At 30.7% G+C, this 24123-nt stretch overlaps 1 protein-coding gene across 9 annotated transcripts in view; it reads right to left on the bottom strand.

The window, feature by feature from the left end:
- The window catches only part of polybromo (protein), a 137016-nt gene that overhangs the window by 96194 nt on the left and 16699 nt on the right, over positions 1-24123 (bottom strand). For 7 of the 9 annotated variants that reach the window (XM_067267525.1, XM_067267527.1, XM_067267523.1 and 4 more), the window contains exons 2-4: positions 22063-22181; positions 19402-19527; positions 8104-8184 (exon numbers count right to left, since the gene is read on the bottom strand). In XM_067267525.1, the coding sequence (XP_067123626.1) occupies positions 8104-8184; positions 19402-19527; positions 22063-22152 (297 nt within the window). In that variant the 5' untranslated portion in view covers positions 22153-22181. The remainder of the gene's footprint in view (positions 1-8103; positions 8185-19401; positions 19528-22062; positions 22182-24123) is intronic. The other 2 variants (XM_067267526.1, XM_067267531.1) reach the window with 1 other exon arrangement.

The following is a 24123-nucleotide window of genomic DNA, read 5'->3' as shown; positions in this document are numbered from 1 at the left end:
CATCACCACATAACAAAAGCGTATGCAACAGTAACTAAGGTTATGTCTTAATTAAGTTAGGAAGTTGAGGTGTTTCCATTTCCACTACTAAACACTTTTTGATACCTTTTCCCTTTTTTTGTACATAAATTGACTATTTTGCGTATTTTGTATATTTTGTAATGATTTCTAATTATAAATCTGTTATTAATCAATATTAAAAAATTTTTAAGTAATAATTTTTTTGATATTTTGATACTTGAATACATTTTTCTGATATAAAATAGTGATGCTTGGTAGTATTGAATAATTATCAAAACAGCATTTTCCAATAACAAACTTGAAAAAATGAATACTGGATAATATTATTGATGTACAGTACAATATTACAGATATCAGGAATTAATATCAAAATTTACAAAGCTATTCAATTTAATGGCCCGATGGTAACAAACTTTGAAATTCAAATTGTCAATAAATTTCATTTGTATTATATTATCGTCAACTAAGGACTTATCATATTAATAGCACTATTATACTGGTGTGCCAATTTTTGCAAAGGAAGAATTCTTATTCAGAAGAAATAAATTTTTTATTTTTCACTTGTTGTTTTCCCTGTACACACAATACACAATATTTGTGTTTCGAACCACTAGGTCTCTCTTTAGCAGGTTTATCACAACAATGTGCTAAAAACAAGACATATAGCATTTTAAAAAAAATTTTTACAATACTTTAAAACCCAACAATAATGTATTCAACTTAGTTTTCTTGTAGCTAATTACATCAAAATATGTGTAAATCACATTCAGAAGAATCACAATTATAATTTTATTTGAATACATCTTTCTGTATTAAAGAAATTTTTAAAATGTATTTAAATTTACAAATCTTAAAAATTGTTGGTAAAATAAATTTAACTTACATATCTATCCTTGTTCATTAGAATGCACAAATTACACTTCAATTTTCACTATCACCTTTTTCAGAAAAAATAAAAAATTAATTTTTTTGGAATAAGAATTCCTCCTTTGCAAAAATCGGCACACCAATATAATAGTTCTAATTAATATGATAAGTCCTTAGTTGACAATAATATAATAAAATAGTATAATATAAGGAGATAAAGGCAATTGAATTAATTTCATTTGTAATTTAAATTTTAAGTTTGATTATAGTAGTAGCAGTTACATGATTTCCAATTGATCTCCTTAGATTTCCACTCATTTAAAGTTCATAAACTGAAATTATATTTTTGACTGGCTGACAAATTTCAACTGTAAAGGATTCTGAATTAAAATCTGAAAATTAATCCTTTCCAAAATTTTAAATGTCTTGCAGTAATTGGTTAGAAAAAAAAATCAATTGACTAAAAATGATTTAAAAGCAGTATAAATAGTCTTCTCCATTAGGTATCTCTACTTTCTGCAATTCTCCTATTAACAAAATCTTCCCAAACCTGTAACTGGTCTACTTTCTGACAAAGTTCTGTGCCACTTTATCACAATGTAAGTACATTTATATTTTTAATATACCATATTGGTTCAAATAAGTCTATTAACCCTTATTAGTCAATGCTTTTTCTAGTTTTTTCAAATCTTGAATTAATAAAATTTGTAGGATTTTTATGTCTTAGAAGCAGAATAATGCAACAATATTAAAATAAAGCTGTTTAAGTACTGTAATTTGTTATAATTGTTTTTGATATAGAATTTCATCAATTAATAACTGATATTTTGATAATATTGATTGCTTGTTATCAATTATTGTACAATATCATATCATTTATATCAATTATAGATTTCATGATATCAAACTTTACTAATGTAACATAATAAGGATGATTTCATTGTTCACAAAAGGTGAGGAAGGAATGTGAAAACTGGTGACATGACAGCTTACCAGTTTTAAAAATGCCAAAGAATCCAAAGTCAAAACTGAAACAGATAGTAAATAATTTTGAAGATGAAGATATTATGACCAATAATAGAATTTTGAGATATAAACTGTGATGTTACCATAAATGAAAAGCATCTCTTTCACTAGATGAAAAGCATCTCTTTCACAGGTTAGGTAGGACATTAAATATACAAAATATATTTCTAATAGGAGAAGAAAGAACAATAAAAAGAAGAAAGAGTTTTATTCTGGCACAATTAAATTCTACAAAGGAAAATGAAGCAAGAAAAAAACTTTCATGTGAAATGGCTACAACTTTAATACAGGTAAAACTTTTAATGAGATAAACCATCTAGCATTCAAACTATCTACAAAAGTATACCAAGAGTTAATCACTGACTAAAAGCACACTAAAGAAAAGCTATGTGCCGCCTGCACATGAAGAAACTTTCAACAAAAACACAGGAAATAATAGAAAATAATTCAGTTTTTATTATTTTAGATGAAACAATAAATGAGCTAAAAAAACTATATGCTGAGCATTCTTATTGGTACATTAACAGGGGAGCCACTACAACCCATACTGTTAAGAGTTTATGAATTAGAAAAGACAAATTCCACAACTGTTACACAGACCTTCGATGATACATGAAGGTCAATGATGTTAGCAACTTTTCTTGAATTTCTTGAAATCTCTACTTTCTCATAAAAAGTATTCTGTCATGTTTGATGGAGAATTTCTAATGCAAAATAAAATATCATGTTTGAAATGCTTTCACCATCTAATAATCTCAAAAAGAAATTTATTAAATGGAAAAAATAATAAATTTATATATTTCTGATAATTAGCACTGAGTTCAGCGTTAACGTAGATTCTTCTTTTTATTGCAAGCACTTTCGACGAAAAATTACGATCGTCGTCTTCAGGCGAATGTGGAAAGAACAAATTTGAAAGAGGCACGTGCCGAACGTTCCAAACCGAATAACGGAAGATTTTCGTTGGCGAATTTTTAAAAATATAATGTATTCTTTTAGCGTTCGGTAACTTCGCCGGTTCGAAGGGGATTTTAGATCGGCACGAATTGACGGTGCATGCGCTGAAAAGTCACACACGCTACGTGTGCGCTTGTCGGCGTGTTTGAGTGTTTATGCGCTTGTAAAGAGTGACCCAAATTTCGGGCAAGTCCAGGGTGGGGACGTTGCATGCCTCTGCTGTTATTGTGAGGATCGCTTCCCAGATGAATATTATTTTTCTATTGTTGGAGCTTTTTAGGAGCGCTGTTTCTGACCAGAGCGGAGTGTAACCTTGTTGTAGAACTTTTTTGGTCAGCTCTGTTGTTTGCCTTCCTTTATTTATATCATCCTGGTGTTCCGCGATACGGCAGGCGATCATTCTTGTTGTTGCCCCTATATATTTCTCTATTTCTCCTGTTGTTGGATTTTGTAGTGGCACCGCGTAGACCCCCGATTTTTCTAATGCGCTGATTTTGTCTCGGTCGTTGCATATGGTTCTGCGTAGGCTGGGTAGAGGGGTCAAGGGGAGCACGAAGCCGTACCGCCGGAATATACGGCTAATGAGTATGGACTGTGCTCCTAGATATGGTAATGTTGACGGTACTATTGCCATTTCTTTTTTGTTGTGTAGCGTGGTGAACGGGTGGATGGAATCGTTCACTCTACGCAGTACATGCGTAAATTTGGCGCCTGTGAACCCAGCGTGTAATACTGCCATTCGTATGATTTCCAATTCATCATTTATTAGGTCCTGCGATGAGGGAAGCAGTATCGCCCTTCTGATGAGAGCTGCTATGGCGGCATTGATATACCGCGATGGTTGGAAGGCGTCAGCTGGAGTGATGTGGGGAATCATGTCGGACTTGTGGTATACCGCAAACCGTGGTCCTTCCGGCGATTTCTGTATCTGCATATCCAGAAATGTTATTGTCTGGTTCCGCTCCTTTTCCCAAGTGAATTTGATGGTGGGATAAACGCTTGATAGTCGCTGCATAAATCGGATAAATTCTTCCTCTGAATTCCCCCATGCTACTAGGATGTCGTCAACATATCGTAGGTATAACAGGGGGTAGCAAATAGTGAGCGGTGCGTTGAAAGTTTTTTGCTCCACGTCCCTCATGACGAGCTCGGCCAAGACTGCAGAGAGAGGGGAGCCCATAGGGACACCCTGTTTCTGGAGATAGATTTTCTGGTTGAAGCGGAAATAATTGTTTTCAGTGACGAAGATCAACGCTTCGCGAATATCTAGTACCTGCTGAACTGTGAGACCTTTCTTAAGGAGCATAGTATTGGCTAGCATTACGGCTTCAAACGTGGGGACGGAAGGGTATAGCGATATCACGTCCATTTTGTAGAAGGTGCAGACGTTGATGTTTGCTCTTGTGATGTTGGCTTCGATGGTGGTCTTGGCTTCTATGGAGGAGGGAGTGACAAATGGTGACTCCGGGAGCAGCTCTCGTAGAAATTTTGCCAGGGCTTTTTCCAGGTGGTAAGTTGGATGCGACCTTTTGTTTACTAAAGGTCGTAACGGCCAGTTCTCTTTATGCGTTTTGGGCTGAAAGAACAGCCTAGGGCAGGCAACATTTGATGGAGGTTCAAGGTGACCAGATAAAGTCAATGCTAGTCCTGGCCTAGGCTGTATTTTCAGCCCAAAACGCATAAAGAGAACTGGCCGTTACGACCTTTAGTAAACAAAAGGTCGCATCCAACTTACCACCTGGAAAAAGCCCTGGCAAAATTTCTACGAGAGCTGCTCCCGGAGTCACCATTTGTCACTCCCTCCTCCATAGAAGCCAAGACCACCATCGAAGCCAACATCACAAGAGCAAACATCAACGTCTGCACCTTCTACAAAATGGACGTGATATCGCTATACCCTTCCGTCCCCACGTTTGAAGCCGTAATGCTAGCCAATACTATGCTCCTTAAGAAAGGTCTCACAGTTCAGCAGGTACTAGATATTCGCGAAGCGTTGATCTTCGTCACTGAAAACAATTATTTCCGCTTCAACCAGAAAATCTATCTCCAGAAACAGGGTGTCCCTATGGGCTCCCCTCTCTCTGCAGTCTTGGCCGAGCTCGTCATGAGGGACGTGGAGCAAAAAACTTTCAACGCACCGCTCACTATTTGCTACCCCCTGTTATACCTACGATATGTTGACGACATCCTAGTAGCATGGGAGAATTCAGAGGAAGAATTTATCCGATTTATGCAGCGACTATCAAGCGTTTATCCCACCATCAAATTCACTTGGGAAAAGGAGCGGAACCAGACAATAGCATTTCTGGATATGCAGATACAGAAATCGCCGGAAGGACCACGGTTTGCGGTATACCACAAGTCCGACATGATTCCCCACATCACTCCAGCTGACGCCTTCCAACCATCGCGGTATATCAATGCCGCCATAGCAGCTCTCATCAGAAGGGCGATACTGCTTCCCTCATCGCAGGACCTAATAAATGATGAATTGGAAATCATACGAATGGCAGTATTACACGCTGGGTTCACAGGCGCCAAATTTACGCATGTACTGCGTAGAGTGAACGATTCCATCCACCCGTTCACCACGCTACACAACAAAAAAGAAATGGCAATAGTACCGTCAACATTACCATATCTAGGAGCACAGTCCATACTCATTAGCCGTATATTCCGGCGGTACGGCTTCGTGCTCCCCTTGACCCCTCTACCCAGCCTACGCAGAACCATATGCAACGACCGAGACAAAATCAGCGCATTAGAAAAATCGGGGGTCTACGCGGTGCCACTACAAAATCCAACAACAGGAGAAATAGAGAAATATATAGGGGCAACAACAAGAATGATCGCCTGCCGTATCGCGGAACACCAGGATGATATAAATAAAGGAAGGCAAACAACAGAGCTGACCAAAAAAGTTCTACAACAAGGTTACACTCCGCTTTGGTCAGAAACAGCGCTCCTAAAAAGCTCCAACAATAGAAAAATAATATTCATCTGGGAAGCGATCCTCACAATAACAGCAGAGGCATGCAACGTCCCCACCCTGGACTTGCCCGAAATTTGGGTCACTCTTTACAAGCGCATAAACACTCAAACACGCCGACAAGCGCACACGTAGCGTGTGAACTTTTCAGCGCATGCACCGTCAATTCGTGCCGATCTAAAATCCCTTCGAACCGGCGAAGTTACCGAACGCTAAAAGAATACATTATATTTTTAAAAATTCGCCAACGAAAATCTTCCGTTATTCGGTTTGGAACGTTCGGCACGTGCCTCTTTCAAATTTGTTCTTTCCACATTCGCCTGAAGACGACGATCGTAATTTTTCGTCGAAAGTGCTTGCAATAAAAAGAAGAATCTACGTTAACGCTGAACTCAGTGCTAATTATCAGAAATATATGCAACTTTGGCGTGAGTTAACTTTTATTATTTTCTACAATAAATTTAATTTCATACTACTGAATTCCTGTCATTTTTTCTTTATAATAAATATTTACTGTTTATAAATTTATATTTAGTTACTATTCTTGAATCATTTGTAACAAAAATAACATAAACACACTATAAAATGCAGTACTTATTTATTGCCTTAAAAATTGATATGTTTTATTTAGCAAAAGTTATGTTTCTTCTAAACAAAAATTTTTCTAAGATCAAGATTTTTCTTCATGTTTGAGATAAAGATGAGACTGAGACACAATGTAGTGTATATAAAAAAACTGGATTGTTCAACATCTTTTGAGATTTATATGTTATTTTTAGTAGACAAAAATTAAATATTCCTAAAATTAAAAGTATTCTAAACCTCAGTAATAATATTTTATCTCATAAGTTAAAATTATAGCTAAAGTATAATATAAATGTAAAAATAATATTTATGTTAGATACTCAAAGAAATTTACTTTGAATCATACTAGTTACTTTTTACACAAATTTATGATACATTATTAAATAATTTTAAAATAAAGATAAAAAACAAATTTTCTGGAAAAATATAAAACTTTTTAAATATGCCTATTAACATATAAAAATGGGGTAAAATATTACAAACTGAATTAACAAACATTTCTAATTTCATTTAATATTTATTTCATCTTCGTTAGCCATTGTTTAATAAAGTTCATTAACAATAAAACAACTTTTAAGAAGTACAACAGATCATTTTTTATTTTGGAATTAAATAAATTTTATCATACTATTTTAAAACAAAAATAATTCAAAATAAGATTGGAACAAGAATTCTAGAACAATGTGAATTCTAGAATTCACATTGTTCTAGAATTCTTGTTCCAATCTGTAATAGCAGAATGTAATGATGGGAGATGGTATTTCAAAAAACATTTAATTCCAAAATAAAAAAATAATCTTCAGGACTACTTAAAAACTTGTTTTAGCATTAATGAATTTCACTTCTATAACATGGATTCAATCATTATGAAAAATAATCATTGTTTCATAAGTTTTTCCAAGAAAATGAAGTCATTTTGTAACATTGTATATCAAGTATGTGTTTTGTATTGTCTGCTAGACATTTAGAAACATTAATAAGTCTCAAAAAGCTAAACTTTTTCTAAATTTTACATTAAGATAAACTGAATGGACTATGAAATCTATATAAGATTTGTATGAAATTAGGTGATTATACTAATAAAAATGCATTGAGGCTTTTTCCTCTTTCTCTATTTTTTTTTTTGTTTTCCTTCAAGTTTTTATTATTTTTCCTTCACAATGGAAGAGTTATCACAATGGTTATTCCAATTATTCTTGTTGAAACATGAGTTTTAATGTATAAACATTAACATACAGACTTTCACATGAAAAATTTATACTTTGACATAAAATTAAAGTACAGAACATAATTAATCAGTCAAGAAGTGAATTAGTAAGCTCAAGAATCATTATTATTTTATACAGTAATTAAATAAAATGTTTTTCCCATCTGAGTATTTCTTTATATACAAAGTATTTTTCACTAGCTAGATTGGATTTTATATCAATAATTGTATTAATATTTAAAACAATAAATACAATTTACAAATCATATATGTTTTTTTAAAGTGCAAATTTCTATGAAAAATTAAACTTTTCTGTCATAAAAAAAACATTGAAATTTTTTTAAATAAATAAAATATGGAAAAATAATGATTTTCTAGAGAAAAAGTAGTTCACAAGAATATATCATCATAAAGAGAAAAAAAATATGGATGGATTTGGTTTAAAACTAACGCTTTTCTGTTGTCTTTTTGATCTTCCAACTTTCCTACAGGAGGTGAGATGATCCATTTGAGAATCCTTTCCATCGACTGTCTACAGAAGGTAAACCAAAATTAACTAACTTCTAAAACTTAAAATAACAATATTGACAATGTATGTTTTATAAGATTGTAAACATATAATAAAAAAAATTTTAAAAGAAAAATATTTAATTGTTTTTCAAAACATTTGTAATTTAACAATACTTGTAATACTCTGTAAGATACCATGCATATTTCAATATAGAAAATAAGCATATAAAAAGACTTTTGAATAAATACATCAAAATTTTTATATCATTCTTATTCTTTATTTATCTTCAAATATTAAGATAATTTTCTTCTACAGCAGATATAATATAATAAATAATAATAAACCTTAACATTTTAATTTTTTTCAATACTTATTTGAAAATTCTTAATATACTGTATTTACTCACACAAGGTTTTTATTCATTTTTCATTGCTTCAAATTCATAGGTTGTCCTATACTCATGAGCAAAGTATTCTTTGCATTTTTGCGATAATTTTTGTGAACCATGTGTTTGCATTTTTTACCAAATGCTCACCCTCTGGTGTTTAAAAACAAAAATATTTTATCTGAGTTATTTCAATCCTTCTTATGTATTGTCAGGAGTAAAGATGAATAGCAATAAAAAAAAGCAAAGCTTTTGAATTAAACTCCAATTTAAAATTCCAAAATCACACGGGAGCCTGATATAAGTTTTAATCCATTACCACATAAAAACAGATGATTCAGAAATCAAAATTCAGAGAAACTGATAAGAGTAATCGACGGAGAGTGGATTCAACTGTTAAGAATTGGCAAAAAAGGTTCCCAATTGTCCAGCTTCACATAAACAAAAACTATGTTGTCGATTTTACAAGATTTTTCCTTAAAGTTTAAAATGCCAGTAAGTTTTGAATTTTTGCAGGGTAATGTGTGCATTTACATTCATTTGATATTTTACTTGTGATTAAATGAAATAAAATTAGAATTGTATTAATAAATCTAATTTTATTTTGATCTTTAAAGTCACACTTTGTCAACATATCCTCCTCATACACACCGGGGTGTATATTAAATAAATACACCCCGGTGTGTATGACAGTGTGTATTTTCACACCAGTCACAGGCTCAAGTAAGTGTTGTATTTAGCTAATCACACTTTGTCCTATATGCAGAGTAAATACGGTATATATTCTTTCCTTTTTCTCCAGTTTAAAAAGTTTTGTATATTTTTCTTTCACAAGGAAAATAACAAGTTTACTTCTATATAATTTTAATGATATAACATTAAATACATTGGTTCTCTCATTAGCCACATATTTAGATAAATAACAAAAGTAAAATTAAGTTCTAATATTGGTTAGAAACTTTCTTATAATTAAAGATTATACCATATAAATGATCTTATTTTCAAAGAAGTTTTTTTGCTCCACATTTCAATACTGGTGATATTCTCAAAAACAATCAAAATTACATAAAGAGAACACATTTAAATTACAAAATTTAAATTCTTTTTATATTAGTTGAAATATATTTTATAGTGTCTCAGAAAACACTGTAATTTTCTCAATAAAATATTTTTAATTGACTTCTCCTGTTGATACATATGAATCTATCTCACCTACTATAAAAATTATCAGATTAATCATTAATTACCTAAAATTATATTTATTATAGTTTATATTTTTTTGCATCTAATTCCTGTAATTTAAATAAAATGTATACATTGGGTATCTTATATTATAAATTTCCAAATAATAATGTCAAATTTAACATAAATAATATTCAATTATAAAATAAAATATATGGAAATAAAGAAATTTTGAAACTAATATTTTCACTCTAAAACAATCAAAAGGATTAGTTCTAAACCAAATTCATATACCTAACATTTCATCAAGTCAAATCAAATTTATAAAAAAAAAATGATAATAATATATAAATAAGCATCAAATAATAATAAAATATTACAAAATATTTTTGTTTAAAAAAAGTATTAAAAAACACTTATATCACTATTTTTCTTTATCATAGTTGCTTTGTTTCAAAATTCTTTATCCCTAAAATTCATCCTGTCAAGGATGACTACATAGATTTTAAGAATTTTAAAATTTTCAATCTTGATAATAGTGCTTTTCCTTAAAACATATTTAATTTTTAAAATGTTAGTATTTTTGTTAATGAAAATGTTTAATATTATCCTTTCTCACAACACAAGACATATGTAACAGGATATATGTTACCATCTGTATTTCTAATCTTATCCAGAAATCATGAAAACTCTTATTTAAATAAATAATAATACAATTCAACATAAAATTTTAATTCCAGAATGTCTTTCAACTGTTGTATAGTATTAAAATTATTTCTCTTCACATAAGCTGTTTTAATAAAGATTCTTAATCAATTTGAAAAGTTACATCAATCTTTTTTTTCATTTTATATGAAAAATTAATTTTTTTCTTAGAAAACATCCACAATATATTTCTTTGCATTTCCTTTTACCATTGATGCTATTATGTATCAGTTTAATCAGAGTAATCATTAAACTCTTGCTTTATATAAAGATCAAAATTTGTTCTTTAAAAACAAATTTTCAGAAACAGATCTTTAATTTTATCTTAAATGATATTGTGTATCCTATTTTATTTTAAACAAAAAAATGTTAAATTTTAAAAACATTTAGTTTCTTATCTGATACAATCTGAAACCTGAAGCAGACTCTTAAATGAGGCCAAAATCATTTGTGTTATAAATAAATGTTTTGTAGGAAAAGTAAGGAAGATGGTCTTTTGTTTGCTTTAATTTTATCTTTCTATCTACCACACTATTATCCATTATCAAACTTTTACTCTTAAAACAAATTTTCATTTATTCTTCTTCAGTGTTTCATTTATTAAAAAATACAATCCAAAAAATATAATAAATTTTCTAATAAATTGCTGCATTTTCATAATACATACTTATTAGTTATGTAAATATATAATTAATACTTCCTTCAAGCTATTTACATCAAATTAAAATTTCAGATTTACAGTACTATATTTTAATGACTACTTAATTCCATGAGCAGATTTATCATTAAATTTATAATATACACATATATTTTTCTTGTTTCCAAACTTACTACTCTCTATTTTCAAAAGTTATCATGAGCACTTTTATTTTCAATGATCTCATTTTCTCCATTTTCAATTTTATTTTCAGACTGTATTTCATTGCATTTTTAGTTTAAACTTGATAAAGTTTAAAAGTTGACATAAGATATCAATAGCTTGTGTGTAATTGACTTCAATATTATAAACAAACTTGATCCATAATAGTTCCTCATTCTCCAGCCATACTTTAATTTCATTAGCACATGAAAGTCAGTATCCATCACCTGCTACGGGGATTATAACAGATAGCGGATAATGACTGTAAGGCCATCTGATTATACTGAATGGATGTACTTGAAAATAAAGTAAATTTTTACTTAATTTAATTAATTAAAAAAATTAACTGATCATTTATAGTTAATATTGGAATAGGAGAAGATCAATTTCAGAACAGAATCTGATCTTTTTTCTATTATCATGTAGATAATAAAATAGTATCATTATTTTAATAATAAGCATGTAGTTTATCATTAAAATAATGATACTAAATTACAAATAGTCTGCAAATATTAGAAATATTGTGTTAACAAGAATTATTATGAAAAATCATTGCAATGGTAAATTATTTTCATATTCTACTCTTCCATTGATTTTTTTCTGGATACCATTTTTTATAAAATGTTCAAATTTAGTTTTCTTAAACAATAAACAATAAAGTGCTCAGAAAATTAATTTCTCTTATTGATGCTTTTTCAACTTATATTACTATTATCATTTGTAAATGTTGTTATAGTTAAGGTGGAACTACATTATGTTGATATGACTTTATTTTCTTTTTAGAATTTGTTTAATATAATCATGTAGATCCATAATCTTATTCTGAAATTGCTATCATTTTGTTGCTATAAATTTCATTCTTTAATAGACCTTTGTCCTAATTATTAAATAAATTTACTACTAACATTACTCTTCTTTGAATTACATCAAAGTTATATGATTGTTCTGTAAAGCTCTATTTATACAAATATATTTTCTGAAATATTAAAATATATTCAAATGGAATGCATTTCATATTGGTGTATTTAAATTTTTAAAGATAAATGATACTACAGTATCATTTAATTTTTATAATGACTATAGTAAGACTAGGGATTGCAATCCAGCAGTGTTTTGAATCCAGCTGGATTTTTGCTGGATTGAAATCATTCCAGCTGGATCCAGCACGGATGTATTTTTGGTGCAATAAAGTGTTATCTGTCTATCTATCTATCCTGCAATTAATGTTTTTTTTTAATGAAATAAAACATTTTTTTTAAATACTTAAGAAGCTTTTATTATTTAGACTGGTCAATATAAATCAGTAAAACTGCTTACACATTTAGGTAGTAAACTTAACTTTGGTTCAGTTTAACACTGGAGATAGAGATAATTAACTTTAAATGTTTAGTTAGATTATAATTATAATGTAATCTTTAAGTTAAATAATAGCAAAGGTAATTCTACTGATTAATTTATATTAATATATTATAATAATGTAAGGACGGATAATCAGTGGCTAAGTGGATATCAGTCTTACCAGTTTTCATATATAGGCTCTACATATTAGTCTGTAGTTATTTATAAGTATATAAAACTATGTACTGGAAGTAGAATAAGTTAAATAAACTACACCTCTATCAATCCAGCAAAATTTAATAAAATAATAACGTTTTCAATCGTTTTTAACAATCTTCCTCGGTTACAAAAAAAAATAGAACATTAAATATAGAACATAAAATGTGTTCGGAATAAATATAAAAATCAACAGAAAACGCCCAAATGGACAAAATATAGATAAATAAACAAAATAAATAGCGGAAAAAATATATACAGGGTGTTTTTTTTAAACTGACGGTACTCAGAGACATCTGTAGAGCAATCTAACAGCCGGACTGTCGCCAAATTTGGGAGAGTGACTAAAGATGACATGGATAAGAGATTCTGCGAAGAAAAAAGTAGTACCTAAATTCGCCGGTAGAGGAGGATTTGGCACTGTTATAGCGAAAAAGCTACCAGCACTTCACTGAAGAAAGGGTCATCAGTCTCTTTTTTCCCACTTGCATGGCGCCTCGCTCCCCGGATCTAACCCCATGTTACTTTTTCCTGTGGGGTTACTTAAAGTCCAAGGTCTATCTTGGTAGTGTCCCAAACTTGATGACTTTGAAGGACAACATTTCTCGAACTGTGATGAACATTCCTGCAGACATGTTACGTTCGGCCATAGAGAACACGGTGTTCAGGATGCAATGAGTTGTCCAGCAGGACGGTGATCACATTGAAGAAGGGAGAAGGTTATTTGCTGATTAATTAAACTTTCGTTATTACACTGAAACCTCTGATTATTCATTCGTGTGTTTGTTAATTGCAGCTGGATTTTATGCATTCTTAGCTGTTTTGCTACAACAGCGCCAAATCCACCCCTACCAGCAAATTTGGGTACTACTTTTTTCTTCGCGGAATCTCTTTCCCATGTCGTCCTTAGTCACTCTCCCAAATTTGGCGACAGTCCGGCTGTTAGATTGCTCTACAGATGTCTCTGAGTACCGTCAGTTTAAAACAAAAACACCCTATATATAAGATCCAACGAAACCAGCATTGTCTGTTAATAACATTAATTAATGTAAAAGGATCTCCACATGGTAGACAATGAGTCCGCATCACTATGGTTTATACAACCAGTTGTCATGTGCGCCTTGCAGATTTCCAATCTCTCAAGATGTTTGACCGTTTGCCTATTCGTCGTTGTTTTTATAATTGCCGCTTGATCCCATTGGACGTTAACATCCTTCTGTCTTGCGTATGATGCCAGCGCAGTGTTGTCAAGGTTCTTACTGATTGTATATTTGTGCTCTTGAGCCTTTGTTTTAAACTGCGCATTGTTGCACCCACATAAACAAGCTTGGAATTGAAACGTTGGTTGTGTAAAGGCACCGAATATATACCCATTGTTGAATTCTGATCCTCTTTCTTTTTATCGTTTCTTAAAAGTTTGAAAACAGTGGGATTACGTTGGTATACAATACGAAAATTATCAGACCTGACAGTACATCTACGTATCTTGTTTAAAAAAAATGGGATGTAATTAAGAACTATTCTTTTTATATTTATTCGAAACACATTTTATGTTCTATAGTTAATGTTGTATTTTTTTGTAACTGAGGAAGATCGTTAAAAGCGATTGAATACGTTATTATTTTATTAAATTTTGCTGGATTGATTAAGGTATAGTTTATTTATAAGTAATTTAATTATTAGTGTTAGTAAAGTAGTGAGTAAATAATTAGTAAGTAATTAGTAGCAGTCTAATAGTTAGCAAAGCGGCAACGCGACAACGTAGACTTTTGCGCAATTATTTAGAAAGTTAATTGAGTATTTGCGGATCCAGTAGGCCAAAGAATGCGCTGGATCCAGCTGGATGAGGGATCCAGCAATTGCAATCCCTAAGACCCTGCTTAATGCAGGAGATGCATTCCTAGATGACAAAGCGCTAAACAAAACAGCATTAAATGAGGTCATTTTAACACAGAATAAATAGGTAAAGGAGAACACGTGACCAAAAATAAACAGGTTTTGCTTTAATTTTAAATTATTTTTATATTAATTTGCAAATATATGTTAAATAACACTAACACTAATTTGCATAATATATGTTAAATAACAAACAATTTGCCATGCACACAGAAATGTAAAGTTCATTTTTTGTGATAAAGGTCCTGGCTCTTCTGAAATTCTTGTTTTTGCAATAAAGTCACGTAGTTTCATTTGTTGCTTTCTTTTTCTTTCCTTAAGCAAATGTTGGTAGCAAGAGATTGCATCCAAAATGCCTTGTCTTGCTTTTGCACTCCTTTCAAAATCTGGATCATTTGTTACAATTTGATCAATGATTTCGGTTATCGTTACCAAAGTTTTACTAAGAAAATCTGTAGAGAAATTCTTTAGGTTCTTCATCTTCAAAATCACTATTTTCCAGTTCTACATGAATTCCTAGTTCTGTCAATTTTTGAAGATTGTTGTTGGTAAGGCTTTTACCAGAAACCTGCAAGATACTGCAGGTTTCTGGTGAAAGCCTTACCAACAACGACCTTCAATTAACTCCTCAGTATCCTTCTTGTCTACATCTCCTAGTCCTGCTGTATCCATTAGGTGGACAATTTGGTCAATGATATCCTCCTCTTGTTGTGAATTCTTGGATACCTCTGGCCATACCTTTTTCCACACTGTTCAAGCATTTATCAGTTAATCCTTGCCAAGTGAAGTCACTACTGCCTATGGCATCCATGTTGTTTTATTTTTTCTAAAATTGCACCAAATAAACATAAATTTAAGGAAAGTACAGTGCTATGATGAATTGCCACCTTTGCTGATTGGTTCATGTTCATAAATAATATTATTATATACAAATCAACGAAATGCTGCAATAATTTAAATCAGCATAAATTTTAAGCTTTTTCTTAGGCTTCGAGCAGACTGAATTATATTGAATCAACATTAATCAAGGCAATGTTAAGCAGGGTCTTACTGTGTATTTTCAACAGATTTTAATCATCATTACATAATTATTATTTAAACAAAAACTAGCTTGTTCTGAATTATACATATTGAATCAAAGAGCCAGTTTATTTGTAGACTATTTTTAAGGCTAAATTCAATCAAATTATATAAAATTTGGATGATGACAAATAGTGATGATGTTGCTACCTTGAAAACCAGTGTTGTCCAAATTTTTTGACTGGTGGACCATATTGTGCATAAATCATAGGTAAGTGGACCACAAGTATTTTTCATATTCCATATATATAAAAAGTATATCTATTTCAGTCATTTATAATAGTTACTCAATTAAACTCATATTACAGACTGTAAATAATATATTAGCCAAATAATTCATATTCAACAATTCAAATTTCCTTAAAATTTATTTATTTTCAAGATTTGTCAAATGTGTTTGTAGGCCAACTTTACATGTACCAAAGACCAGATTTGGCCTGAGAACTGTAGGTTGGGCACCACTGTTATAAACAATTGATTTAAATTAATAAATTATTTATAAAAAATCTTAAAAAAAGAAAAAAAAATGAACACAGAGTAATACTTGAACTTTAAATCCTATAAGCTATATAGCATTCTGATTTAATTTTTGCATCAGATTTATATACTAAATTATAATTTCACTATGTAAATGTCTAGAAGTAAAGACTGAATGAGAGATCTGAACAGTGTAACTGGTAATAAACCTGCAAGAATTGTGAATTCAAAATATGTTCCAAGTCAATCTTTTCTTTCAGAAGCTTCTAAATTATTTACTACAGTAGAGCATCAATTATCCGACCCCTGATCAACCATCACATCGGTTAACCGATTGCATTCTAGTCGGCAAATTCAAATGTCCGCTAGTGATGTGGCGCTACAATATTTGGCTATGTCTTGGCTACAATTTTTAACGATACAATAGCAGCGATTATTATTTTTTTTAAAATTTAGTTAGGCTTAACATCAATGAAAATTCAACGCAAAGTAGGTTAATAGCAATATACTAATATACTAATTACATGGGATACACTAATATACTAATAATGTATTTTTTCATACTTTTCGGTTATCCGTTTTTTTCAGTTATCCGATCAACCCCAGTCCCCAATTGAGTCAGATAATCGATGCTCTACTGTAATTTAAAATTAATTTTGATTATAAAATTTTGTAAAAAAAATTATGTCACTGCTTACTTTTTGTAATGAATTTTATAATTATTTGATTAATCTTAGTCTGAAAAGAGTCATAAAAATCCAACTCTTTGATGTAGTATGCAAAATTTATTATTTATTTTTTAATTTAAAATATTTTGTTATTATAAAAAAAAGTCAACAACTTTGCTGTATATTAATTTACTTATATACTTACTTTTTGAATTTAAATCAAAAACTATACAATTCCATACTACTTCATAAATAATGAATATTTTCAGAAATAAATTAAATATTTCACAAAAACAAAAATAAAACTTTCATATGTAATCTGATTCAAATTTATTACTAAAAAACTGCACTGTATGAAACAACTATACAATATTTACCTAAGAGATTTGCACTTTTTAATTATATCAAAAATCTTAAAAATTAGTATAAATTTAATTTATCTTACAATTTATGAAATATTAATGATAATTTTATATAAAATATAAGGAAGAAAAGTTACATACCTTATGGAAAATATCAAATCAATCACAAGCAAATTTTTAATGCTCTTCCACTTTATTAGCCACATATGATGCGACAAGATTGTGAACATTGTACATACTCGTGTTGCAAGGGTAAACAGCATGCACTCAATTTCATTGTCTTTGGATTTCCATTAATAAGGAAGAAAAGGTTTCAGGAAGCTAGAGCCAGATTAATCACTAGGAAAAACGTTTCCTTTTGGAGAGTTAATGAAAAAAGGAGTTGAATTTTTTTGTGGGCAGATTTAAGAAACAGTAAAAAAAAAAAAATTTGTAGTAGTGTGGGATCACCAGGAAGTAGGACGAAGTTGTACCTCCTTTTTCGCGGCTTACAGGTCAGCGAGACCTGCCCACTGTCAAGGATGGCCTTTCCAGTCGGGAGTTAATTGTTTAATTATTGTTTGTTCGGTCAAATGGAGGAATTGAGTGGATTCGTCGATAACGTAGTGGCAATTCTCAAATAAACAACACCATTCAAACAATCAAACAAATACTGCAAATACTGCAGATGAATAACAAAACACATTTATTAATGTCTGTGTTATCCACTTTCATTCCTTTTAGTTACAATGTAGCATGTAAATAGATGGATAACAACACCATTGTAAGGCATTTTGAACACATAATTGATGCAAATGGATTGCACATTGAACAAATGTTGTGAATAAAAACCTTTTCTGTGTTTCCATTTTGTGTTTCTTGTTCATGTGCCATTTTTTCACCTAGTGGTGAAAATTCGAATTGAATATTTTTTTTTGCATTTTCCTTTTCCCCATGGTCCATATAACATATATACCAAGTTTCATCAAAATACGTCCATGAGAACGATCTCTAGACAGGTCTGAGTAGGGCAACTTTAATTATAACCACCCTGTATAAACATGTTTGGTTATCCAGTTTGTTCCAGGTCTAGCCTGAAATTAGATGGATAACAAAACAGAGTTATTAACATTATTTTGTTATCCATACCTGGTAATTTATTTAATTTATTTCTTACAACTCAAACATACATTTTCTTATTTTCCTTTTCAAATTATACCCCCAAAACTTTCAAGCACCTTTTTTTTTTCATTAAATCCCCAAAAGAAAATTTTTCCCATGAATCCATTCTATAGCACAAAGAATAAAACATCTTTACTCTGAATATTGAAAACAGCATTGAGCATGCATCATTCACTATCATGTTTCATGGCACACACAAAGGTTGCAATCAATGTCACATCACATGTAGATAGCAAAGTGGAGGAGCACCTGATAATTTTATATGAAATAAAAGGAAGAAAAGTTACATACCTTATGGAAAATATCAAATCAATCACAATCAAATTTTTAATTTAGCAACTGGTGTTTTAGAATTTCAGTCATAAAATAACAATTTTATAAAAACTTTTACTTTAATAAAAATAAAATTTAAATATTTCTTATACAATTATTCTTGCTAATGAATATTACTTTTTTCAAAAACTGATATTAAAATGTAATAAACCAACAACTACTGGATAATATTGAGCTATTATGTTGCAATTATTTTAAGTTAATTACTAAATAATTTGTCATTAGAGGGAGGCATTAGGTGCCATCTCTTATTAGATTTAATAATCATAATTAAATTAAATATATTAGAAAATTCTGGAAGAAAAGAATCAGCCTGAAGCAGGACTTGAACCCGCAACTCCTGCTTACCATGCAGTTGCATTGCCAGTTATGCAATTTAATTATTAAATTTAATAAGAAATGGTGCCTAATGCCTTCCTCTAGTGACAAATTATTTAGTAATTAATTTAAAATAATCATAATATAATAGCCTGATATTATCCAGTAGTTGCTGGCTTATTATGTGTGTACATTGGGTTTGTAGATGTTGGTTTATGATATCAAAATTCATTTTTATTATATTAAATTAAAATTTACCACTTTAGATGGCAACAGCTGAAACATAGTGCTTAAAGATCTTCCCTCATTATCAGTGGCTGTCATCACTGCTGTGAATAATTCTTCATATGGGTTATCTTCTTCATTACCATCTCCATGATGATCCTTTTATTATAAAAATATAATTTTAATATGATATTTCTTAAAAAATTATCATTAGATATGAAAACTTTAACAAATTAAAATGAAATCAATTTTACTACATTCAAAAACATTTAAATATTACTACATCAAAACTTTACTGAAATATTTTTAAATGTCTGAATATTTTAAATCTGCAATTCTCAGCTTTTTAAAATGATAATAAATGCATAATTTTGATGGAACAAGTCAATGTTACATCAGAAATCCCTTATGTATTGTACAGAATGATCATAATTAAAGAGCATTTCTCTGAATTAAAGAGCTCTCTGTAGAAAGAGCTATTATGCAAATCTCAACCAAATTTGGTATACATACTATCCTAAGTATGTAGTTTCAATTGTTGAAAAAAAATTTTACTTCAAATATTGGCTGATAGGATAAAATTTTGTACTGCTGTCCTCTTAATGTGTATATTATGTTTGTTTTTTTAATGAATTTTGGGAGCTAAAGAACAAAATTGCAATAATTCTATTTTAATTACAGATATAATTACAGGTGTAGAATGTGCAATTGATGATTACATCAAAGATATGGAGAGCACATAAAGCCCTTTATATCTTTAATGTATGGCATGATGTATAGCATGATCAATGCCAACCCGATATAGCTACTCTCCTTCCAACTCCATCTAAATGTTGCATTTAATGAACATCACACTTTAAGACAAAAAGCAACTGACCTGCATAAAATTGTCAGATGTAAAATTATGTCTTTTAAGACAGCTATGTTAGAACATAGTCTTGATAAACAAACCTCTTTAGGCAGCCCATAATCAAAAGTCAGGGATTCAGACTGACAATCATGATCATTGGAAATGATTGGTTAATCACACTCATGCAAACTCTTGTTACAATAAGGCTTGCACATTTAAACTAAAATGCACAGATGTACTATTGTGCATAAAGATTATAATGTTCAGACAATTTCTCTGCTGTAGTGTTAGAATGACAAAGTTTTTGAGCATATCTCTATAACTAGTGACATTACCAAAACATGTCACTTGCCTAGTGCATAGTTTTCTCCAAAAAAATAAGAATCAATAATAAAAGACACTTTGAAACCATTCTACACTATTATCTTTGCTAAGTACCATGGTAACTTTGTTGGTGAATGTATGGATTTTCATCAGACCAAATACAGCAGTTGTGAGTTTACATCAACTTCTCGCACAATCCCTGGGAAGGATAAATTAACACACTAAAAATCTTTTTTATATCTCAGTACGAATAGCTTTAGATAAAGCTATTTGTACTGGGATATAAAAAAGGTTTTTAGTGTGTGAGTTTACATCACCATGTAATGAAAATGAGCCTCATCATGCCATACAATTTGCCAGGGGCATGTATCATCTACATCATTCAAATTACAAATGTCATGGAAAATGTTTTCTGCTTATCATTACCATCAGAAAACTAATTGTTGACTACGGGAATATCTTGTAAGAATAAAAATGCAAGATTTTTGTAGAACTTTTCACATTGTCAGTAGGGAATGTTTGATTGCTGTAATATTGCACATGCACTACTACTACCATGGAAATTTTTCATTCTGTGCTCCTACTGCAGTAGCAATATCTTCTGTTTTCAGAGGTCCAAATGGTTTGCAATCCTGACCTGGTTTTACAGGAAAAATTCCAATCTTCTCAAGATGCAAAGTCATTTTCCTAAGATTCCCAACAATCAGGAGACCTCTTCATAAATCTTTTAAGTGTCAAAATTCTGTAAGTGCTGAGTTGGCATTGCTGTTTCATTGACAGCAGAGTTTAATAAGTAATGAATGATTAGGTAAAGTGAGTACCATGACTGTTCACCTGTCAAAGAATTATGAAGAATTACATATCATTGCCTCAACACTGGAACGTATTAACCAAAATGCTCTAACCTGTTACTGGTGTGCACTCTCCAGACGACCATCAACACAAAAAAACAATCAATTTCCGTTGATTTTTTTGTGATGATGGTCATCTGGAGAGTGCACACCGGTAACAAGTTAGAGCGTTTTGGTTAATTATGAAGAATATTTTGTAACTCCTTTTATACCCAAAATTCATTTGAAAACATATACAGTATGCCCTATGAAGGAAATAGCATTGCCAAATTTTGCTCTGGCTGCTGAATTTTAAAGTAAAATTTGTTCCCAAAAATTAAAACTACATACACAAAACAGTATGTATACCAAATATGGTTAAGATTTGCCTAACAGTTCTTTCTACAGAGAAATCTGAATACCTTCTCTTTAATTATTATCTTTAATTATAATTATGATGTATATAACAAAATAAGATATCAAAGTTCTGCATTTTCTAAATAAAAAATATACAATACAATAAAAAGTTATTATTTTTAAATACTATTTTAAAATGTTGTAGCACTCTTTGAGAAATTTATGGCATACCAGTTGAGAACCACAGCTCTAAATCATAAAAAATTGAATATATCTACTATTATGTATAAAATTAATTTTAAATTAAATTCTTAAAGAAGTTAATATACTTACCACATCAAACTGCATGCGACGTCTTTTCTTTACAAGCTCTTCTTGATCCTTTCCTTCATCATTTCCATGAGTTCTTCTCCTTTTTGGCATATTTATAGTTTTTTTCACTACTCAAATTTCTACAAATTTAAATAAAAAACCCCACACAATAAATTTTTTTAAAATTAAAATCATTATTTATCAACACAATAAAATTATATTATTATAAAAACAAATCTCAAATATCTCTTAATATAATCAATTAAAGCTTAAATGTAGAATATCATTAATTACTTTTATAAATAAATCTGATTTCAATGAAATTTTAAACTTTTTATTTAAGCTATTAAAATCATCAATTTAATTATCAATTACTCAATCAACATAATATTCCTAATCTTCATGATAATCATCTTACATAACACAACATATTTCATTTACAGAAAAGTTTCTGAAATGTAAACTTTATTCAAATACAGTTATCTTTTAAAAGCTGGAATTTCTTGTGTAAAATCATGCAAACAAATCTTTTGTATGTTTCCAGCAGTAACTTTACACATAAAACAAACATTTTCAGCCCAATTTACAGGCCTGCTTCAAGTTAAAACTCAACACAGCTCTTTGGAATGGCTTCTAACTTGAAGTAGACCTTTAAATTGGGCTGAAAATGTTTATTCTGTGAGTAAAGTTAGTGCTGGAAACATACAAAAGGTTGTGTTTGTATGATTTTAAACTTTATTCTTTAGATAATAAGATAATTAAATCTATAAAATAATCAAAAAATAACTAAACACCAATATAAAAAAATAAAAATAAATTAAAAACTTTTTTCTTTATTCCTAACTAAACAAAATAAAAACAACATGTCTTTAGAAATTTCTAGACAACAGTTATTAGTTCATTAAGTGATCTCAAAAGATCTCAAAAGTAATGAACTAAGGATTCTTTATATAAGGGGTGTTCAAATGAAAGTGATTCGAGGTGTGTATCCATGAGATGCGTAGGGACAGAAATGAGACAGATACATAGATAGAAAAAACAATATTTAATGAGTGAAATGCATACAAAGTTTGTTAAAAGAAATCACCCATGGCGTTTAGGCAGGCGTCCCATTTCTTAGGAAGGTTACGAATTCCGTCCACGAAGAACGATGTCGGTTGATCGTGGAACCAGTTCAGAACTGCAGGTGACAATACAGTAGAACATCGATTATCCGACCCCCAATTAACCGACTTATCGTTAACCGACCTGTTCTTGTTGACAAATTCAAATGTCCGCTAGTGATGTGGCGCTACAATATTTGGTTATGTCTTGGTTACTTTAGTATTATTTTTGTTAAATTTTTGCATGTTTTAGCTGGCAGCACTGGCTCGACCATGAAAGGGAGGTTAGTATTTAAACCAGGACTAATACACTATACTAATAATGTATTTTTTCATACTTTTCGGTTATCCGACTTTTCAGTTATCCAACCAACCCCAGTCCCCAATTAAGTCAGATAATCGATGCTCTACTGTATTGTGAACAGTACCAATGGAAACGTTTAACTCATTTGCAATGTCACGAATGTTTCAACGTCGATTTCCCTTGATTGCAGTGTCATTGTCCATAATCAGCTTCTCTGTCACAACTTTGTGCGTCTGACCGGGCCGTGGCAAATCCCTTGTCTTGTGTCGACCGTCACTAAACATTCTCGCCCACCTCGTCACCGTGGGCTTCGACACACACGTGTCACCGTACACAGCCAGCATTCTGCGATGAAGACCCACCGGTTTACACCCTTCCAGTGTTAAAAACTTAATTACAGCTTGCTGATCCGTTTTGGATGCAGTTGCATCCACAGCAGCCATTTTTAAATGAATGCCACGTCCTTATGAATGAAGTTATCACAAATCTGGTTGTGCATGCACATGCGTGGTACATAAACCTTCACTATCGCGTTTGTTTCACGAAAATACATTGAAAACTGTTCGTATGCAACACTTCGAATCACTTTCGTTTGAACACAGTCAAACCCGATTTCAGGCCAAACTGGTTTAGAATTATTATTCAAGTATGTTAATGGTTAAAATAAAATTAAAA

Source organism: Centruroides vittatus, unplaced genomic scaffold (genome assembly GCF_030686945.1).
Source record: "Centruroides vittatus isolate TY-2023 unplaced genomic scaffold, ASM3068694v2 contig_3051, whole genome shotgun sequence".
Lineage (NCBI taxonomy): Eukaryota > Metazoa > Arthropoda > Arachnida > Scorpiones > Buthidae > Centruroides > Centruroides vittatus.
Note: the sequence above shows the minus strand (reverse complement) of the source record. Positions and strands in the feature narration are given on the sequence as shown.